At 47.7% G+C, this 15781-nt stretch overlaps 3 protein-coding genes across 3 annotated transcripts in view; 1 reads left to right on the forward strand and 2 right to left on the reverse strand.

Moving 5' to 3' along the window:
* Window positions 1-8494, forward strand: part of MAP2K1 (mitogen-activated protein kinase kinase 1) — a 78399-nt gene extending 69905 nt beyond the window's left edge. Inside the window, exons 7-11 of the mRNA XM_058541908.1 lie at window positions 2704-2905; window positions 4006-4070; window positions 6858-6919; window positions 7323-7368; window positions 8113-8494. Of these exons, the coding sequence (XP_058397891.1) occupies window positions 2704-2905; window positions 4006-4070; window positions 6858-6919; window positions 7323-7368; window positions 8113-8226 (489 nt within the window). The 3' untranslated portion in view covers window positions 8227-8494. The remainder of the gene's footprint in view (window positions 1-2703; window positions 2906-4005; window positions 4071-6857; window positions 6920-7322; window positions 7369-8112) is intronic.
* Window positions 1-15781, reverse strand: part of TIPIN (TIMELESS interacting protein) — a 246128-nt gene that overhangs the window by 104317 nt on the left and 126030 nt on the right. The window lies entirely within an intron of this gene.
* Window positions 8589-14579, reverse strand: SNAPC5 (small nuclear RNA activating complex polypeptide 5). The gene is made up of 3 exons (XM_058541918.1): window positions 14421-14579; window positions 13050-13133; window positions 8589-12228 (listed from the first exon to the last, which is right to left on the reverse strand). The coding sequence occupies exons 1-3, from the start codon at window positions 14508-14510 to the stop codon at window positions 12115-12117; spliced, it is 288 nt and encodes a 95-aa protein (XP_058397901.1). The 5' UTR covers window positions 14511-14579; the 3' UTR covers window positions 8589-12114.

Genomic DNA, 15781 nt, shown 5'->3' on the forward strand with positions numbered 1-15781 from the left:
GACATGACCCCACCCCAAATCACCCTATCTTTTCTTTTCCATTAGTGGTAAATGGCATCACTGTTTCCTTGGTTTCCCAAGGTAGAAACCTGAGCATCAGCCTTTAACCTCCCTTCCCACCTCCTCATCCTTTCCACATCTAGAGGCCCCCAACTCCTATGAATCTGTTCAGAATTGTTTACCCCCTGGCCCTGTGGCATAGCGGTTAAGTGTGCGTGCTCTGCTGCTGGCGGCCCGGGTTCAGATCCTGGGCGTGCACTGATGCACTGCTTGTCAGACCATGTTGTGGCGGCGTCCCATATAAAGTAGAGGAAGATGGGCACGGTTGTTAGCTCAGGGCCAGTCTTCCTCAGCAAAAAGAGGAGGATTGGCATGGACGTTAGGTCAGGGCTGATCTTCCTCTCTCTCTCACTCACTCACACACACACATACACCACACACACACACAACACACACACACAAAAAGAATTGTTTCCCCCAGTCCAGCCTCTTCTGTCCCTCCTCACTGCATGTCTCCCAGTTACTTGTCCCTGCCTCTCACCACAGCACACCTACCTGGTCCCCTGGCTGGAGTCTCTGCTCTAGTTCAGCCGATACCCCACTACAGGTCTTCCCTCCTGCTTCCAACTCCACGGGCTCCCACTGCCACCAGAGCTCTATGTGGCTGTGCCGACGGCCATGGCAGCATCAGCTTGTCCTCCTCTCTTCCCCAAACAATGAGCTCCTTGGGGGCAGGGTTAGGGCCGTAGGTGTCTCTGGTGTCCCTGGGGTCTGGCTCGGGGCTTGACACTTGGTTCCTGCTCAGAGAATGTTTGGCAAGTAGGTGATTGTTTGGTTGACTGAATGGTGGGTAAATGGCCAGCATGCTCCTGAGAACAGTTCAGAAACCGGGAATCTTGCCTCTGGGTGAGTGCTGACGTGGGGTAGAATAGAGGAGTGTTAGAGTGAGTGGGAGGTCTTCTTGGAGGTGGAAGTGAGTGCAGGCATGGATTGGAGGAGGCAGGCACAGAGGCTCAGGGCATCTTAGCATGTAGAGTGTTTTATGTGTTCTTTTTCAAGCACTTTCACATCCCTGAGTGATCTCATCTGATGTGTGTGGTTGTCCCATGAAGTAACTATTATTGTTTCTATTTTAGAAATGAGGAAGTCTAGATTCAGGGAGGATAAGTGACCTGCCCACTTAACCTTGCAGAGCCAGGATGGAAAGCCAGGTCTCCTTCTTGCCAGTCAGTCCCCCTTTGCACAGCACGTACTTGATTGCCTCTTAGGTAGGATTTGGCAGCTGCTCCTGGCCTCCCTGTGTGGAAGTTCACATCCACATCCTCATTTTTTCTTGCCTGCCCCTATCCCATGACTCCAGGCACCGTCAGTATCCCTCACCTGGCGCTGACCCACATCTCCACCTCCTCCACTCTAGTGACCCACGGTCTTTGAGGAACATGGAACCCATGGGCCCTTCAGAACTCTTTCCCACTCTCTTTCCCTGTCATCCCCTCTTTGCTTCCTCCCTAAATGTCTAAAAACCGAGCAGCTCGCACCCTGGGCCACTCAACTGCCAACTCTCAAGTTCAAAAATCAATTACAGGCCCTGGGACTTATTGATCCAGAGTTTAGTGTTTTGAGTTTTTGTGGTTAGGTGGTCAATTCCAAAATAGTCCAATGTTGGAGTTAGTGAAAAATCCTATGGGAGAAATTAATTTAATGTCTAAATAAATGTACAATGGTCAGAATAAAGATTTTTTTGTAGAGTTCTTGAAATACATGTGCTATTTCAATTAATGCTCAATAAAAATAATGCTTTGTATAGCACTCTATACCTTTTTCTCTTTGACTCTTGCCACCAATAACAACTCATATTTGTATAGCATTTTGCAACATCTAACATACATTTTTATTTTATTTAACCTTCTCAATAACCCTAGTAAGTAGAGCAGGTATTGTGTTATGTTATCATCATTATCGGTCCCATCTTATAGATAAGGAAACTGAGGCTCAAGATCACGTAGCTTATAAGTCTCAGAGTTGGGACTTGAACCCAGGTCTCATGACCCCAGATCCTTTACCTTTTCTACCATTCCATGTGGTCAGAGGACAGTCAGCAAGTGGCAGAGCTGGTCTTAGAACTCAGCTTTCCTGACTCTCAAGACCAGTGGTCTTTCTACTCGTTGCACACTTCATTCATGGCCCATGTTCCAGAGGCTTCATGTTTCAGACTCAGGTAACAAGATGAGCCTTTCATGCTGGGCTTCAGCCAAGCTGCCCTCACATGCAAGAGAGTGACCAGGCTGAGCAAAACTGGAACCACAGATGAAGGGGTAGCCAGGGTCCAGCCAGGTTGGATGCTGTTAGTTCAGGGCAGGTAACCTGGAGACAGAGCAGCGAGGAGGGGTCAGAGCCATGGGAGCCTGCTAGGCTTTGGTAAACACAGTATTTGGGGGTAGATGGGAAGTCAGAGAGGTTCGTGGAGGTCCTGAAACAAGATGTGAGCTCTTGAGAGGAAAGGGCAGAAGAAGATAAAATGCATCAGCAGACCCAAGGCCAGGACCAAGCAGGGCAGCCTACTCTCCTGCAGTGCAAACAAGCCTCAAAGGGGCGGGAAGTCTGAGGCCTCCCTTTGAGCATCCCTGGGGATCGCCCATCCTTCTCCTGTGTGGGCCCAGATTAGCTCACAGGTGATCATAATTGTGTCTGTCTCTCCTGCAGCCAGAAAGACTCCAGGGGACTCATTATTCAGTGCAGTCGGACATCTGGAGCATGGGGCTCTCTCTGGTTGAGATGGCAGTCGGGAGGTATCCCATCCCTCCTCCAGATGCCAAGGAACTGGAGCTGATGTTTGGGTGCCAAGTGGAGGGAGATGCGGCTGAGACACCACCTAGGCCAAGGACCCCTGGAAGGCCCCTCAGCTGTGAGTGGCGTGGTGTGGCCGCAGCTTGGACTGTGGGGGGTTCCTTACTCTTGGGGGTTTCCGGAGGGCTGGTTGTCTGTATACTCTCCCAAGATTGATTCCCTGTCTCTGGATGCCAGGCTGGGGCCAGGGAGGGGAAGCAGAGCAGAGGTCTCCAGGTGGGTGTAGAATATTATTATTACTACCAACAACTTCCTACCATTTGTTGAGTGCCAACTGTGCTCCCAGCACTGTGCTTAGTACTTGATGTGCATTATCTAATTTTGAAAAATCATGACATTTTCTCTTTTTTAGGTAGATTTTTTTTACTGACATAAAATTCACATAATATAAAATGCACATTTTAAAGTGTACAATTCGGTAGTTTTTAGTATATTCCTCCATGTTGTGCAAGCATCACCACTATGTAATTCCAGAACATTGCCATCACCCCAAAAAGAAATCCCATCTCCATTAGCAATCACGCTCAGCTCCCCCCACCCCGTCCCCTAGCAACCACTAATCTACTTTCTGTCTCCATGGATTTGCCTAGCATTATCTAATTTTAATAGCAGTTGTGTGTGAGCACTATTATAATCTCCATCTTAGATATGGGAAACTGAGGCACAAAGCGCTTGACTTGCCAAGGTCACATAACACTTCTGAGTGGCCAAGTCTGATTCCTAGGTGGTGAGCGTTGTGCAGCACTGCCTGCCTTTCTGAACATGAACACTGTGAAGTAAACTGGTATTTGGAAGATCCTGGCCCAGCCATCATGTTCTGATATGGTTCCTGCCAGGACATTCCTACATGACCAAAGAGACCTGGTCTTTACTGCCATGAGGCCTACATGGCAGAGAGGGAGTGTACGAAGGGAGAAACAGGGGGCAGGGATAGCTGGTGGTGGGTCATTGAGGGGGCTGGTGGCTGTGGCCCCTGAGGCTGGCCTGGGACTCTGGGGTATAAAAGAAGAAACCCAAGTTCAGGTTCTTCTGTTTCTCTTTATTGCCCGTGACCTTTTTCTGGTCCCCAGGATCCATGCCTAACCCTTAGCATCATACTGGCAAATAACCTCCTGGTTCTGAGAAGTGTTTTCTTTTTCCTTTTTATAAAATCTGTAGCATATGGAATGGACAGCCGACCTCCTATGGCAATTTTTGAGTTATTGGATTACATAGTCAATGAGGTAAGTACTGCACAGCTTCCTTGACCTTGGAATTTATTTGCTCCTCTTACGAAAAAAATCTCACAGTTGATTTGACTGGGAAACCTGATTTGTTCCCACGATATGGGATTCTTGGGCCCCAGGATTCACGTGACTTAGTTTGTGCATCATGCTTTTGGAAATGAGTGGCTGGTTTAGAGGCTGCAGGAGTCCCTTCCCCAGGGAACATCTTCAGGTAGCTCTGAGTCCCTCCTTTCTCAGATTCAGGAGACTCCACCTTGCCCATTGACATTCTCATTCCTTCATTCACCAGGCATTTCTTCTGCGGTTAGTATGTGCTAAGCACTGTGGGGTGGCAGTAGGAATGAGGTGGGGATCCAAAGATGGAAAAACAAGTCCCTGGTCTTGCAGACTATTAGATTGTGAGGAGGAGGCAAGGCAAATGCATATGTAACTGCAATAGAGGGTTTTCTCTTGTAAGTGCCATTAAAAAGCAATGAACAGAAAAATGACAATGTAGAAATAGATATGGAAAATATTCACTATAAATTGTTGCCTAAAAAAAGCATATTACAAAATAGTAGGTATATTACTATGATCAGTTCTTTAAAAAATGTATGTGTATATATGCATATGAAGTCTGGAAAGTAATATAATACAGTGGTTATCTCTGAGTGATGGAATTACAGGTGATTAAAGGTTTCTTTTTTCTTATTGCTCTTGGCTGACTTTAATACAAAGAATGTATTTGTGTAATATATATATACTAGTATGTTTAAATGAAAAAAGGATCAAAGAATGAAGAGACTGATAAGCATTCATCAAGTGTGGGTTTGCGGGGAGCTGGAAGCTGTGGACTAGCACCACAGTTGCTCAGAGGAGGGTAGGGCAGGGCTGGAGGAGCCGGGGGTCAGCACAGGATTTCAGATGATAGGGCCAGTACTCCTGGCCTCAGGAGGAGCGTGGGTAGTAGACGAGAAGGTACAAGCTCTGCCCATGTTTGGGAGGCAGCTGGAAGCCTTCACTTAGCGGGGGTGTATGGTAAAGGGCATCGCCCTGTTCTCTTCTTCCTCAAGAGACTAGTGGAATAATTTCTCATACTTTCTTCCTGCTCTCTAAAACCAGACCCCAAAAGGCTCAAAAGGTCCCCTTTTCCATTACAAACTCGACAGGGAAAATTCTGGTTTGCTGCAGCAGTTAATAAATCACTGTCACTGGTTCCTAGTCTACTAGGGATGTTAATTTACCTTTCTTAACTGCACAACTTTATGCTGGGCACCGTGGGGCATAGAAAAGAAGTTCAGGATCTGATCTTGGCTGCTTAAGGCCTCGAGGAAGACAGTATGTTGTACTTGTGGTAGTCAGGAAAGCCATCTTCCGCTGCTGGGACCTACGCTGAGTGGTGCTGGGTGGGAGCCACATTAAGGGAAGAGATGGCTTGAGGTTAAACACGCAGCTGCCAGTCACCTAGCGGGCACTGCCTTCCGTATTTTCACATTTTCCTGCTCAGTGCTCCAAGCACTGCTCAGGTGGGCCAAATTGGTTTCATTATTCCCTTCATACAAGTGAAGAAACTGAGGCTCCAAGATGATAAGTAGCTCAGGTCCTTCCCACTTAGTGCTCTTCCTTCCTTACCACCTAATCTTTCCAGTCCCCAGCCCCTTCCTCCCAGGAGGCGGGGCTGCATGGTGACAGGTGTATGCGCCTCACATTCTGTTGGCGCATAGTCCCTCTCTTGCCTGGCTCCCTCCTACTCAGGAGGACTGGATAGGCCTGGAGGCCAAGCTGCCTGTCTCTCCCTCGAAGGTTCCCTTCCTCCCCCTCAGCAGCAGGGACAGTCTGCAAGGTGGGCCTAAGAGTTGGGTTTTAGTCTTTGACCTCAGATCAGGCTTATTCACCTGCGTTCTGATAGAACATTCAGAGGGCTAGGCTGGGCTTTTTTGGTAGTATCAGTGGTTAATTTTTAGTCTCAAATCACCTGTTGATTTGGGCTACACATCAGAGCAGTGACATCCTGGGCGGTGTCTGGGGGTCAGTTCTTAAGGAAGCTGCACACAACCCCAGCACAGGTCACATGAGGGTGGCTCACATTTCCTGGGGCTGCGTGGAGCACATGAGCTGGGTGCTCCATGGCCTTATCCCGTGTAGCCCTGTGTGATCTCCACCATACACCCTTGGAAAACTAGAGCTGATGCCAGTGTTCTTGCTCTGATGCCTGCAAACAGCTTCATTCCTGGAGTGAGTGTGCAGGTAACATTCTTCCAGACCCAGCCCTCTGCCAGTTAATGTTTTATTAACCTTTCTCTGCTCCTTCAGGGCTCAGAAAAGGGACAGACATTTTATCGTTATTCAGTTAGCCTTCTATGACTGCCACAGGAGCTGTCCAGGCTGGACTAGACCTGGTGGTTTGCATATTCCCCTAGCTGTTGCTACTCATAATTGCTGGTTGTTTCCATGCCATACTCCAAGATTTACAGTTGCAGAGTGTCAGAGCTGGAAAGGATCCCAGAGATTATTAGGCCCTTCTCATTTCATGGAAGGGTAAACTGAGGCTCAGAGAGGAACAGTGATTTGTTCAGTCTCTAGACAAGTGGGTGGCAGAACACAGACCTGGCCCCAGTTGTAACTGTGGTTTGTGAGACCAGTGGTTCCATCGTGGTGACCCAGCAGGCCAGCCATTGGCTTCCCACCTCTGCCTTTCCTTGACTGGATAAGGGCAGCACTGCCCAGAGGTGGGGGTGGGGAGGGGAGAGGAGATGGCTGGAGCAGGAAGCCAGGCATTTCTTATGTCTTGACATGTATTTGCAGCCTCCTCCAAAACTGCCCAGTGGAGTATTCAGTCTGGAATTTCAAGATTTTGTGAATAAATGGTAAGTTGGCTCCTTGTTCTCTGGAAGAGTACCCTGGTTTTGTTAGGCTCTCCACTCCATCTTGAGGAGCACGACTTTTCCCTTTCCCCTCTCCTCTGATCACCCTCTGGCTGCTGCCCTTCTCCCAGAGTGCTAGGACTTAGGTGACCTGCCTGTAGCAGTGGGTCCAACGGCTGCTGCTTTCGGCACTTGTTCTACGGGGATCGGCATACTGCCTTTCGACCTTAGTTTAATTCAGCAAGCATTTAACCTCCTGTGGGCATGGCACTGTGCTGAGAACAGGAAGATGAACAAGGCTCAGGGACTCCTCAGAGCCTAGAGGGTGTGGGGAGGACAGACATGCAAACTTGGAGTTAGAACCAGCACCAGGCAATAGCTCTCACATTATCTTTCTTCCTTTAAGCTTAATAAAAAACCCCGCAGAGAGAGCAGATTTGAAGCAACTCATGGTAAGTCCATTTATTTCCGATTCTTACACTACCTGTTTATTCATTTGTTCTCCTCCCGTCAAGCATCTGTTCAGAGCCCACTCCCTGCTCTGCCTTGACCACTGCCATCCAGCTGACCCTGAGGCTGTAGGATACCAAACATCAGTCTCCTCTGTCCTCCCATCAGTTTAAAAGAAAAGCTGGGATGACCCTGCAGCCCGAGGGAGTCCGGGGAAAGAAAGGGCCAGACCACCCCTTCATGGGGACAGAGTCTTCTAGTATTGACCGGTTTGCCTTACATTCAGCACCCTCCCCAAGCCACTCTCCACTTGCCTCCTCTGGTTAGGTGGTGGTGTAGGGAGAGGAGTGGGGAAGCAACACTGTAAATATCTGAGCTTACACGCCTCATACAGCCTATTTGGTGTAACACGCACTTTCAAGTTCATCAGTTCCTTTGTTCCTTCTAACAACCCTGTGAGGCACTGAAGGCAGAGCTACTATCTCCATTTAATAGCAGGAGAGAGCAGGCTCCCAGGGAAGTGAGTCGCCCAAGGCCTTGCAGCTGGTGAAACTGGCAGAGGCGGGGGTGGGGTGGGGGATGGGGGGGTGCTTTTGGCATGCGGCTGGCCCTGCTTTCCTGGTCCCCAGGGCTGCTCAAGGGCAGGCTCCTCCTTCCAAGGGCAGCACAAGCTCTAAACCCAGGACTCTCGAATTTTCCTTCTTGGTGGTCTTGTAACACCACTTACCTTGTTTCCTCGCACGCAGGTTCATGCTTTTATCAAGAGATCTGACGCTGAGGAAGTGGATTTTGCAGGTTGGCTCTGCTCCACCATCGGCCTTAACCAGCCCAGCACACCAACCCATGCGGCTGGCGTTTAAGCATTTGGGAAGCAGCAAAGAAGGAATGCCTAGTGGTGTGCCATGTTGCTTTTAGGCCTCTTTCCCATGCCTGTCTGTTCAGACGTGCATTTCACCTATGACAAAGGATGAAGAACACAGCATGTGCCAAAATTCTATTTGTGTCATTTTTAATAGTACTGTCTTTACTATTGTTATTCCCCTAAGTGGATTGGCTTTGTGCTTGGGGCTGTTTTGTGTATGTTGATGATCAAAACATGCGCAATGTTAAATTACAGTGAAACTTTGGTGACTTGTGGGTAGTCATTCTTACTGAAAATTGCACAGCTCTTCCTTCACCGTGACTGGCTGGCTGCCTGTATTTTTGGGGTTCTTTGACACTTAGTGGTACTTCATTCTTGCCGGGCGTACCTTCTTTCTATTTGAGTAGGAAGGAGCCTTGTAAGATCCTTCACAGGCAGTGCATGTGAAGCATGCTTTGCTGCTATGAAAATGAGCATCAGAAAGTATATATCATGTTATTTTATTATTATTTTTTTGCTTTTGGTGTAGAATTCAGCAATTTCCATCAAAATCTAGCCAGAGCCCTTCACTGCCATGATAGCTGGGGCTTCACCAGTCTGTCTACTCTGATGATTTGTAGACTTCTGGTTGTATTTCTATATTTATTTTTAAATATACTGTGTGGGATATTTAGTGGGATATGTCTCTTTAAGTTTGGACAGTGTTTCTAAAATGGTGGCGTTACTTTGAACGTTACAGATGGATCAAGGCATTAAAAGTATGAGATTTATTTTTCCCCAAATCCAAGTACTGATGCTATTGTAAACAACAGTGTGCATAGTGCCTAAAAATTGTATCCTTTTAACCATTTTAATCCAGATGTTTAACAAATCTAATCTCTTATTCTAATAAATATACTGTCAAGTTAAAAGGATGAAAGAATACTTCTACTTTTGTGGTAGGATTTTCAGTGTCTTCTGTATATAAGAAATCAAATGATTTAGCCAAGCATTATTGTGAGGGGAAAGGTAGAGACAGGAAGGAGGCTGGAGGCGGAAATACCATGCTGAGGACAATTTCAGTGCTTTGGACTAATGGGGCTTCCTGTAATTCCAATCTTTGAACTTTGTCCAACTCCTTCTCACCAAAACACCCTTATCTGTGAATCTTGCACCTTTCCTGTGGACCTGTGAATAGATCCCATCTCTTCATATTAGATTAGAGAAGTAGGCAGGGGTGGGGATAGGGAGTGGTCGACACGCTCACAGGACGCCTGGTTGGCACTGGCACCTCTAATCGGGACAGTCAGTCCTGTGCTGCTTTGCTCCACTGAGCAATGGTTTCCCCTCTTTCACCAATTACATTTAACTACACTTTCCTGGAGAGAAGGAATGTGCCTAGCGCTGGCTTTGTCATGCCTGTGAGGTGGCAGTGAAGTCACAGAAAACAAAGCCATGTCCCAACTGGCCAATGGTGCCCTTTCTTTAAAAGTGACTTTTGGAACTTTAGGTACATGTGAGGCTGCCTGGTCAGCACCTCTTCTCTCATTTTCTTCTTTGAGAGGGCAGGTTATAGAAAACCAAAATAAATGTATATTTAAAAATAAAAAGGCCTATTTCATTTTCAAATTAAAAACCAAAGTTGGTTTTTATCTGAGCAGGTAATTCACTCTAGATCTACCAGAGCTTAGGATACAGCCAGGATTTTAAAAACTGGTCGATGTTGTATGTACTGCTGCCTCAGCTAGTCAATCATTTTCTCTTGATGTGAGGCTAACACTTCTTCTAAGTCAACAGTGTAACTTAACACGTTTTCAACATACAAACATTCAGACCGAGGTTTAAGACCCACACCCTCCACACACCCTGTATCTTTTGCTAACGGAGAGGATGCCACTACTATTGAGACTGTCTCATTAAAATGTGCAAACAGCATCTTAAAAGGAAGAAATGATGTAACCTGGAGTCTAAAACCTGGATCTGAATGCTTTCATGCTGTCTTTTGAGGGGTGTTTTAAATTCTCTATTCACATCCAAAGGTATTACATTTTCAGAGTCAAAAGATTTTTTCCTAGTAATTTTTACCAAGAATGACCTCACTGTTAAGAATGCTGTTCCCGGCATCAGTCTTGCTGTTTGAGTTCCCCATGCCAAATTCCTTCCTCAAACTTCTCACTGAGACACCAACAGTGGTTGGATTTTTAAATGATATCTCATTAGCACCTCACAACAACTTGTGCAATTGCCAGAGTAGATGTGAATACCCTCATTTTACAAATGGGAAAGTGAGAGCTGCAAAGAGGTGAGAAGGCTCGACACTAACCGGCTGGCCACTAGAGCTGGTAGATCCAGAGCTCCAGCTCACGCCAGAGCTAGAATTCACAGGCAGTTTTTCTAGCTCAAAAACCCATGCTCGTATTTTAAATTAGACTCCCAAAATGTACACCTTGATGCTTTTCATTGCAAAGCTGTTTTCACACTGTGTTTTCCAAGAAAACTTCTGGCTATTTCCTGTAAGAGTAGCTCAAAATAACTTTAATGAAATGTCGATTAACAAATATATCCATGTTCTCTTCTGGAACAAACCAACATCTCTCAGAAAATGCTTCCATATAAGGCATTTTAAAAGGAACTATCACATTTTCTATTTCTCATCTTTCTCCCACTTCCCTCACCCCAAATAACTAAGAATTTAGAAATTTCTGTTTCTAAACAGTTACATAAGAAGTTCTACTTGAGCAGGTTCTTTGTGTTTTGTTTAGCTTTTCTGTTGCTCAGGCAGGGCAAATTCCTTTTTTTTTTTTTTTTTGGTGAGGAAGATTGGCCCTGAGCTAAGAGCTGTGCCCATCTCCCTCCACTTTATATGTGGGACACCTGCCACAGCATGGCCTCATAAGTGGTGCATAGGTCTGCACCCGGGATCCAAACCCATGAACCCTGGGCCACTGAAAAGCAGAGCATGCGAACTTAACCACTACACCACTGGGCCAGCCCCGCAAATTACTTTTATAAAATTAAGCAACTAAACTATACATTCAGTGGAAAAGGGACAGTGCGCAGAAATGAATCTCAACTTCAAATACCAAGTTTTATTAACTCTTACTCTGTAACTGTCATCTCTTTATTATAAAAATCCAATCTCCCAAGCATAGTGATTCCCTCTTTAATGACACATTTCCTCTCTAAGTCCAGAAATACTGCTGTATTATTTGCCCCAGAGGAGAAGCTAATCCTTTTCTCTGCTGCTCTCTGGAAACCAGCAAGCTGCATGATGGCTATTTATCTATAATTTATTTCTAAGCACATTTTAACCATAGTGACGTCTCAACCTAAACATGACAACAGCCACACAAAGCAGCCTATAGTAGGCAGTGTGTTGCGATGTCACTGAGAGGTGGCCATAGCTTGTGCTCTCAAGTGGCCCTCTGTCCTCCTCTTGGTCATCTTTCTCTCCTAGACTGTGGCCCTGCTCTGCCCACAAGGGTTCAATGGCATGCAAACAGCCTTTAATTGGTTTTCTTAAAGAGGCACTGTTGATTGGAAAGGCTGGCTTGTATTTAAACTCTGCCCTTTTTGCAAATGCCAGACTTTCTTAATAGCATTTCAGAGGAAATTTTCTGTTTTGAACACAATTACTGAATCTGACCACAATATAGATACAGCACCACCCGTACTGCTTAATGTTAAGACATTGCATCTCTGCTTTTCTACATGTCACTAATTTTTGTTAAAGCATTCTGAAACCTGAGTTATTGATGGAACCATTTTTACAACTACACATCCTCCTAAAGTTCTTGCTTCCTTTTAAAGCAGGCCACAGGGCCCATGGCAAGAATTCTTTGAAGAGAGCAAGTTCCTGAGACTTAGAAATTTAATTTGTATAACTAACCCCAGCTCTTCTCCCCCTTCAGGAATCTGATTCTTCCTCCTCTTCCTCCTCCTCTTCTGGCACATGGCTCCTTGTGCTCAACTCCAGTGCAGTTTGGTTGATTGATGCTTCATTGTCCACATGCACCAACATCTGCTTCAGCCAAGGAAATTATGGATTAGTAGGAAAGACACTGGCCTCAAAACAGCAAATTCTTAAAAATGTTTTAAAATCAAATTGCAGTTGCATATTCATCCTCAATATTTATCACCAAGAGGTATGGCCACTTTCCTATTTCTCCAAATTCTACCCTGACTCCCCACCCCCACTGCCAAAAATGAGAGGAGGGTAAATGCTAGATTTGGTAGACTGTTTCCTGATTTACAAACATGGTTCTTACAAAATAATTATGCTGGCTTAGATTGTGCTGCTTTCAAATGGTTTTGAATGGCTTAATACACATCTGGGAGAAGAACTGCTCAAATGTGTACATTTAGAAAGACAAAGATGATTTTACTGATTTACCTGAGGGAATCTGGTAAGAGAAGGATACAATGAGGACAAGGACTCATTTTTTAGCACTATGCTTTGTAGCTGAAGCTACACTCTATTTTTGAATCCCAAGCTTGCTTATTCACAGAGCAGCAAAAGTTCTGACACGTCCCTGCAAAGATCTCCACTCTCCCTGGATTCATTGGAGTAACGAGAACGGATGACCAGGATGATAGAGGCAATATAATAACACCTAATTAAAAATCAATCAGTTTAACAAGCTGCTAGAAAGGCGGGCTCTTCCCTGTCTAAAACAGTAATATGGAATAGACAGTTCATTAAACTAGAAAATTCTTCTTAGCACTTCCCACAGTCCTTTGGGCCCTAATAATGTGATTTAGAACAATTTGTGACCTCCAAGCAGCATGGGAGCAGAATGGACTTTGCATTCTCTCCCTAGGCCCACACTTGATTAAGCTTACATCATGTGACTGTTCAGGTGCAGGTGGAGAGGGCAGCATCTCATCCCCTCTTCTAATCATTGATTGAAGGGCCATTTCTTCAACCTAGAAAAGAAGAGTTGAGGACACTTTCCTTACTATTTCACTGAGATACTGATGTGGGTAAAATTTACTAAGCATGCTGTAAAAAGCAGTGCTTCCATGAGAGGAAGTGAAAGCAGGGTACTGTAATCTGTGCAGCTTTAGAGGGAAGGGTGAGGCCCTTAAGCTTTCCTGGCCTTTTAAGGAAATGAGCAAAGAAAGCCTCCAGCCCCTTTCCCCTGGGGTACAGGTGTTCCAGCTGAGCCAGGCTCCCACTCCCCCAGACCTAGCAGCTCGGGGGAGAAAACACAAGCGTGCCCTTAGAAAAGCCAGGTGTCGGGCCGGCCTGGTGGCGCAGCAGTTAAGTGCCGGCGCTCCGCTTTGGCGGCCGGGGGTTCCCAGGGTCGGCCCCGGGCGCACAGCGATATACTGCTTGTTAAGCCATGCTGTGGCAGTGGCCCATATAAAGCAGAGGAAGATGGGCACGGGCACGGACACGGATGTTAGACCAGGGCCAATCTTCCTCAAGGAAAAAAGGGGAGGACTGGCATCGGATGTTAGCTCAGGGCTGATCTTCCTCTCACACACACAAAAAGAGCCAGGTGTCTTGTGATTCCACAGAAGGCCGACTCCCTCGCCTGGAAAATGGAAGTGTTTCCTGGAGCATCAAGGAATGTGGGCTTTGGAGGGCATCACCGACACACAGTACGGACCTGTCCAGGCACTGTGGCGATGTAAGGACATGAATGGGTGCAGGCCTTACAGGTCCCGAGGGAAAGGGAATCATTCTGATACGTCACAGTTTACAGAACTTTCACAACCCTCATCTCATGTGGATTTGAAGGTCCTGAAGGCTACTGCTGACCAGGGACGATCAGGGTCATGTCCCTGGGGCTGGGGGGGTGAAGTGGGACGGGCCCTAGTGGGCCCACTCTCGACTCCCGTCAAGGCCGCGGTCAGTACCAGCTCCGGGAAAAAGAGCTCCGGGCAACCCTACTGCGCGACAGGTCTCTGCCCTCAGGGCCTCGCCGCCTGTGCTCGCAGCACCGGAGGATGCGCGTCCTTGCCCCTCGGCAGCCCGGGGCTGTCTCAGGCGCCAGCAGAGCACGGACAGCGGCCAGGCCGCCCTCGCCACCCGTGCAGCGCGCTGGCTCGGCCGAGACCCGCAGGACGGGACTCTGACAGGGGTGGGCCGTCGACTCCAAACACGCTCCCCACGGGCGGGTGAACCGCCAGCCGAGGGAGGCACGAGGTGGGCGCCGCAGCCGCCCGGGGCTCCGGGAGCGGGAGGGGCGGGGGCCGCGGGGTCACCTTGAGCCGGTTCAGCTGGTCGTGCAGCGCCGCCTTCAACCGGAGCAGCGTCTCCTCCTCCTTGCGCAGCTCCTGAAGCCGGCTGAGCATCGCACCTCCTCAGGCCCGTCGCCCGCCGCCCTCGCGCAGTCCAGGCGGCCCGGCGCTCGGTGATGACGCCACGGCCTCCGCCTTCCCGGAAATGGGGCCGCGCGCGGGGCGGGGCTGGCGGCACGGTGGGTTGGGTTGGGGCGGGGCGGCGCGGCGCGGCGCGGCGCGGCTTCCTGCCGGCGTTCGCGCAGGCTGCATGGCTGCGGACCAGCTGAGAGGCACAAACCGGGGTTTTAAACCAAGCCTAGACTCGAGTAATGGTCAGGATTCCTAAAGCACAGGGTGTTGAACTGTCAAGAACCTGGAGAGAAAATGGTCAAATATCGTTTCAAATGCTTCAGTTGGACAGTACTTGCTGTGTCACAATTCCAATGTCGTGGTGCCACAAGTGGCTGTTTGAGCTCCACAAAACCTGCAGATGCATTGGAAGGCAGGGACTTAAACTTCCAGTATCTAGCACACGGGAACAGGATCCCTACTGTGGAATGTGGTTTCTGCAGGCAAGGATGCCTAGGCAAGCGGCTTCCCAGGAGGCCTGCGCAAATTAACGAGTATTAAGACACAGCGGTGCTGAGACTGGATTTGGAGACAGGGGCTTCACACGCTAAGGAACTGGTATCTCCAGTCTGCAAACGGGAAGACAGTACATCATCCCATCCTTGGATTTTGAGATGAGCACTGGGGAAAAACTCAGATGTAAAACAAGACCCTGAAGTGAGACAAAAAGAGGTAAGAGCAGATCAACTCCAAGGCAGTAAGACACCATTGACAAATTAAAAACTTTAGAGAAAAACCTAATGCTCTTCAGTACATTTCTCCCCACCATGCTTGGTCAACACATTCATCCCCTAGTAAAGCTGTCAGATACCTAAGTGGTTCCAAAAATGCTTCTGGCACTTGAATACCAAGGGTCAAAACAAAAAGGGTGGCAAACACTTCCTCCAACAACTGTCTTCTATCCCAGCAGGTTTATCATTTTTTCTTAAATTTTATATTTATTTTTTTCCCCCAAAGCCCCAGTAGATAGTTGTACATCACAGTTGCACATCCTTCTAGTTGCTGTAAGTGGGACGTGGCCTCAGCATGGCCGGAGAAAGGTGTGTCGGTGCGCGCCCAGGATCTGAACCGGGCCACCAGCAGCGGAGCGCGCGCACCTAAGCGCTAAGCCACTGGGCTGGCCCTGTCCCAGCAGGTTTTAAGAACACTTCTCTGAGAAAACCATCAATTTCTTACTGCTGTGCTTCAAAACATGTATTCCGTCCGATTCTGCC

The sequence above is a fragment of the Diceros bicornis genome, chromosome 5, assembly GCF_020826845.1.
Source record: "Diceros bicornis minor isolate mBicDic1 chromosome 5, mDicBic1.mat.cur, whole genome shotgun sequence".
Lineage (NCBI taxonomy): Eukaryota > Metazoa > Chordata > Mammalia > Perissodactyla > Rhinocerotidae > Diceros > Diceros bicornis.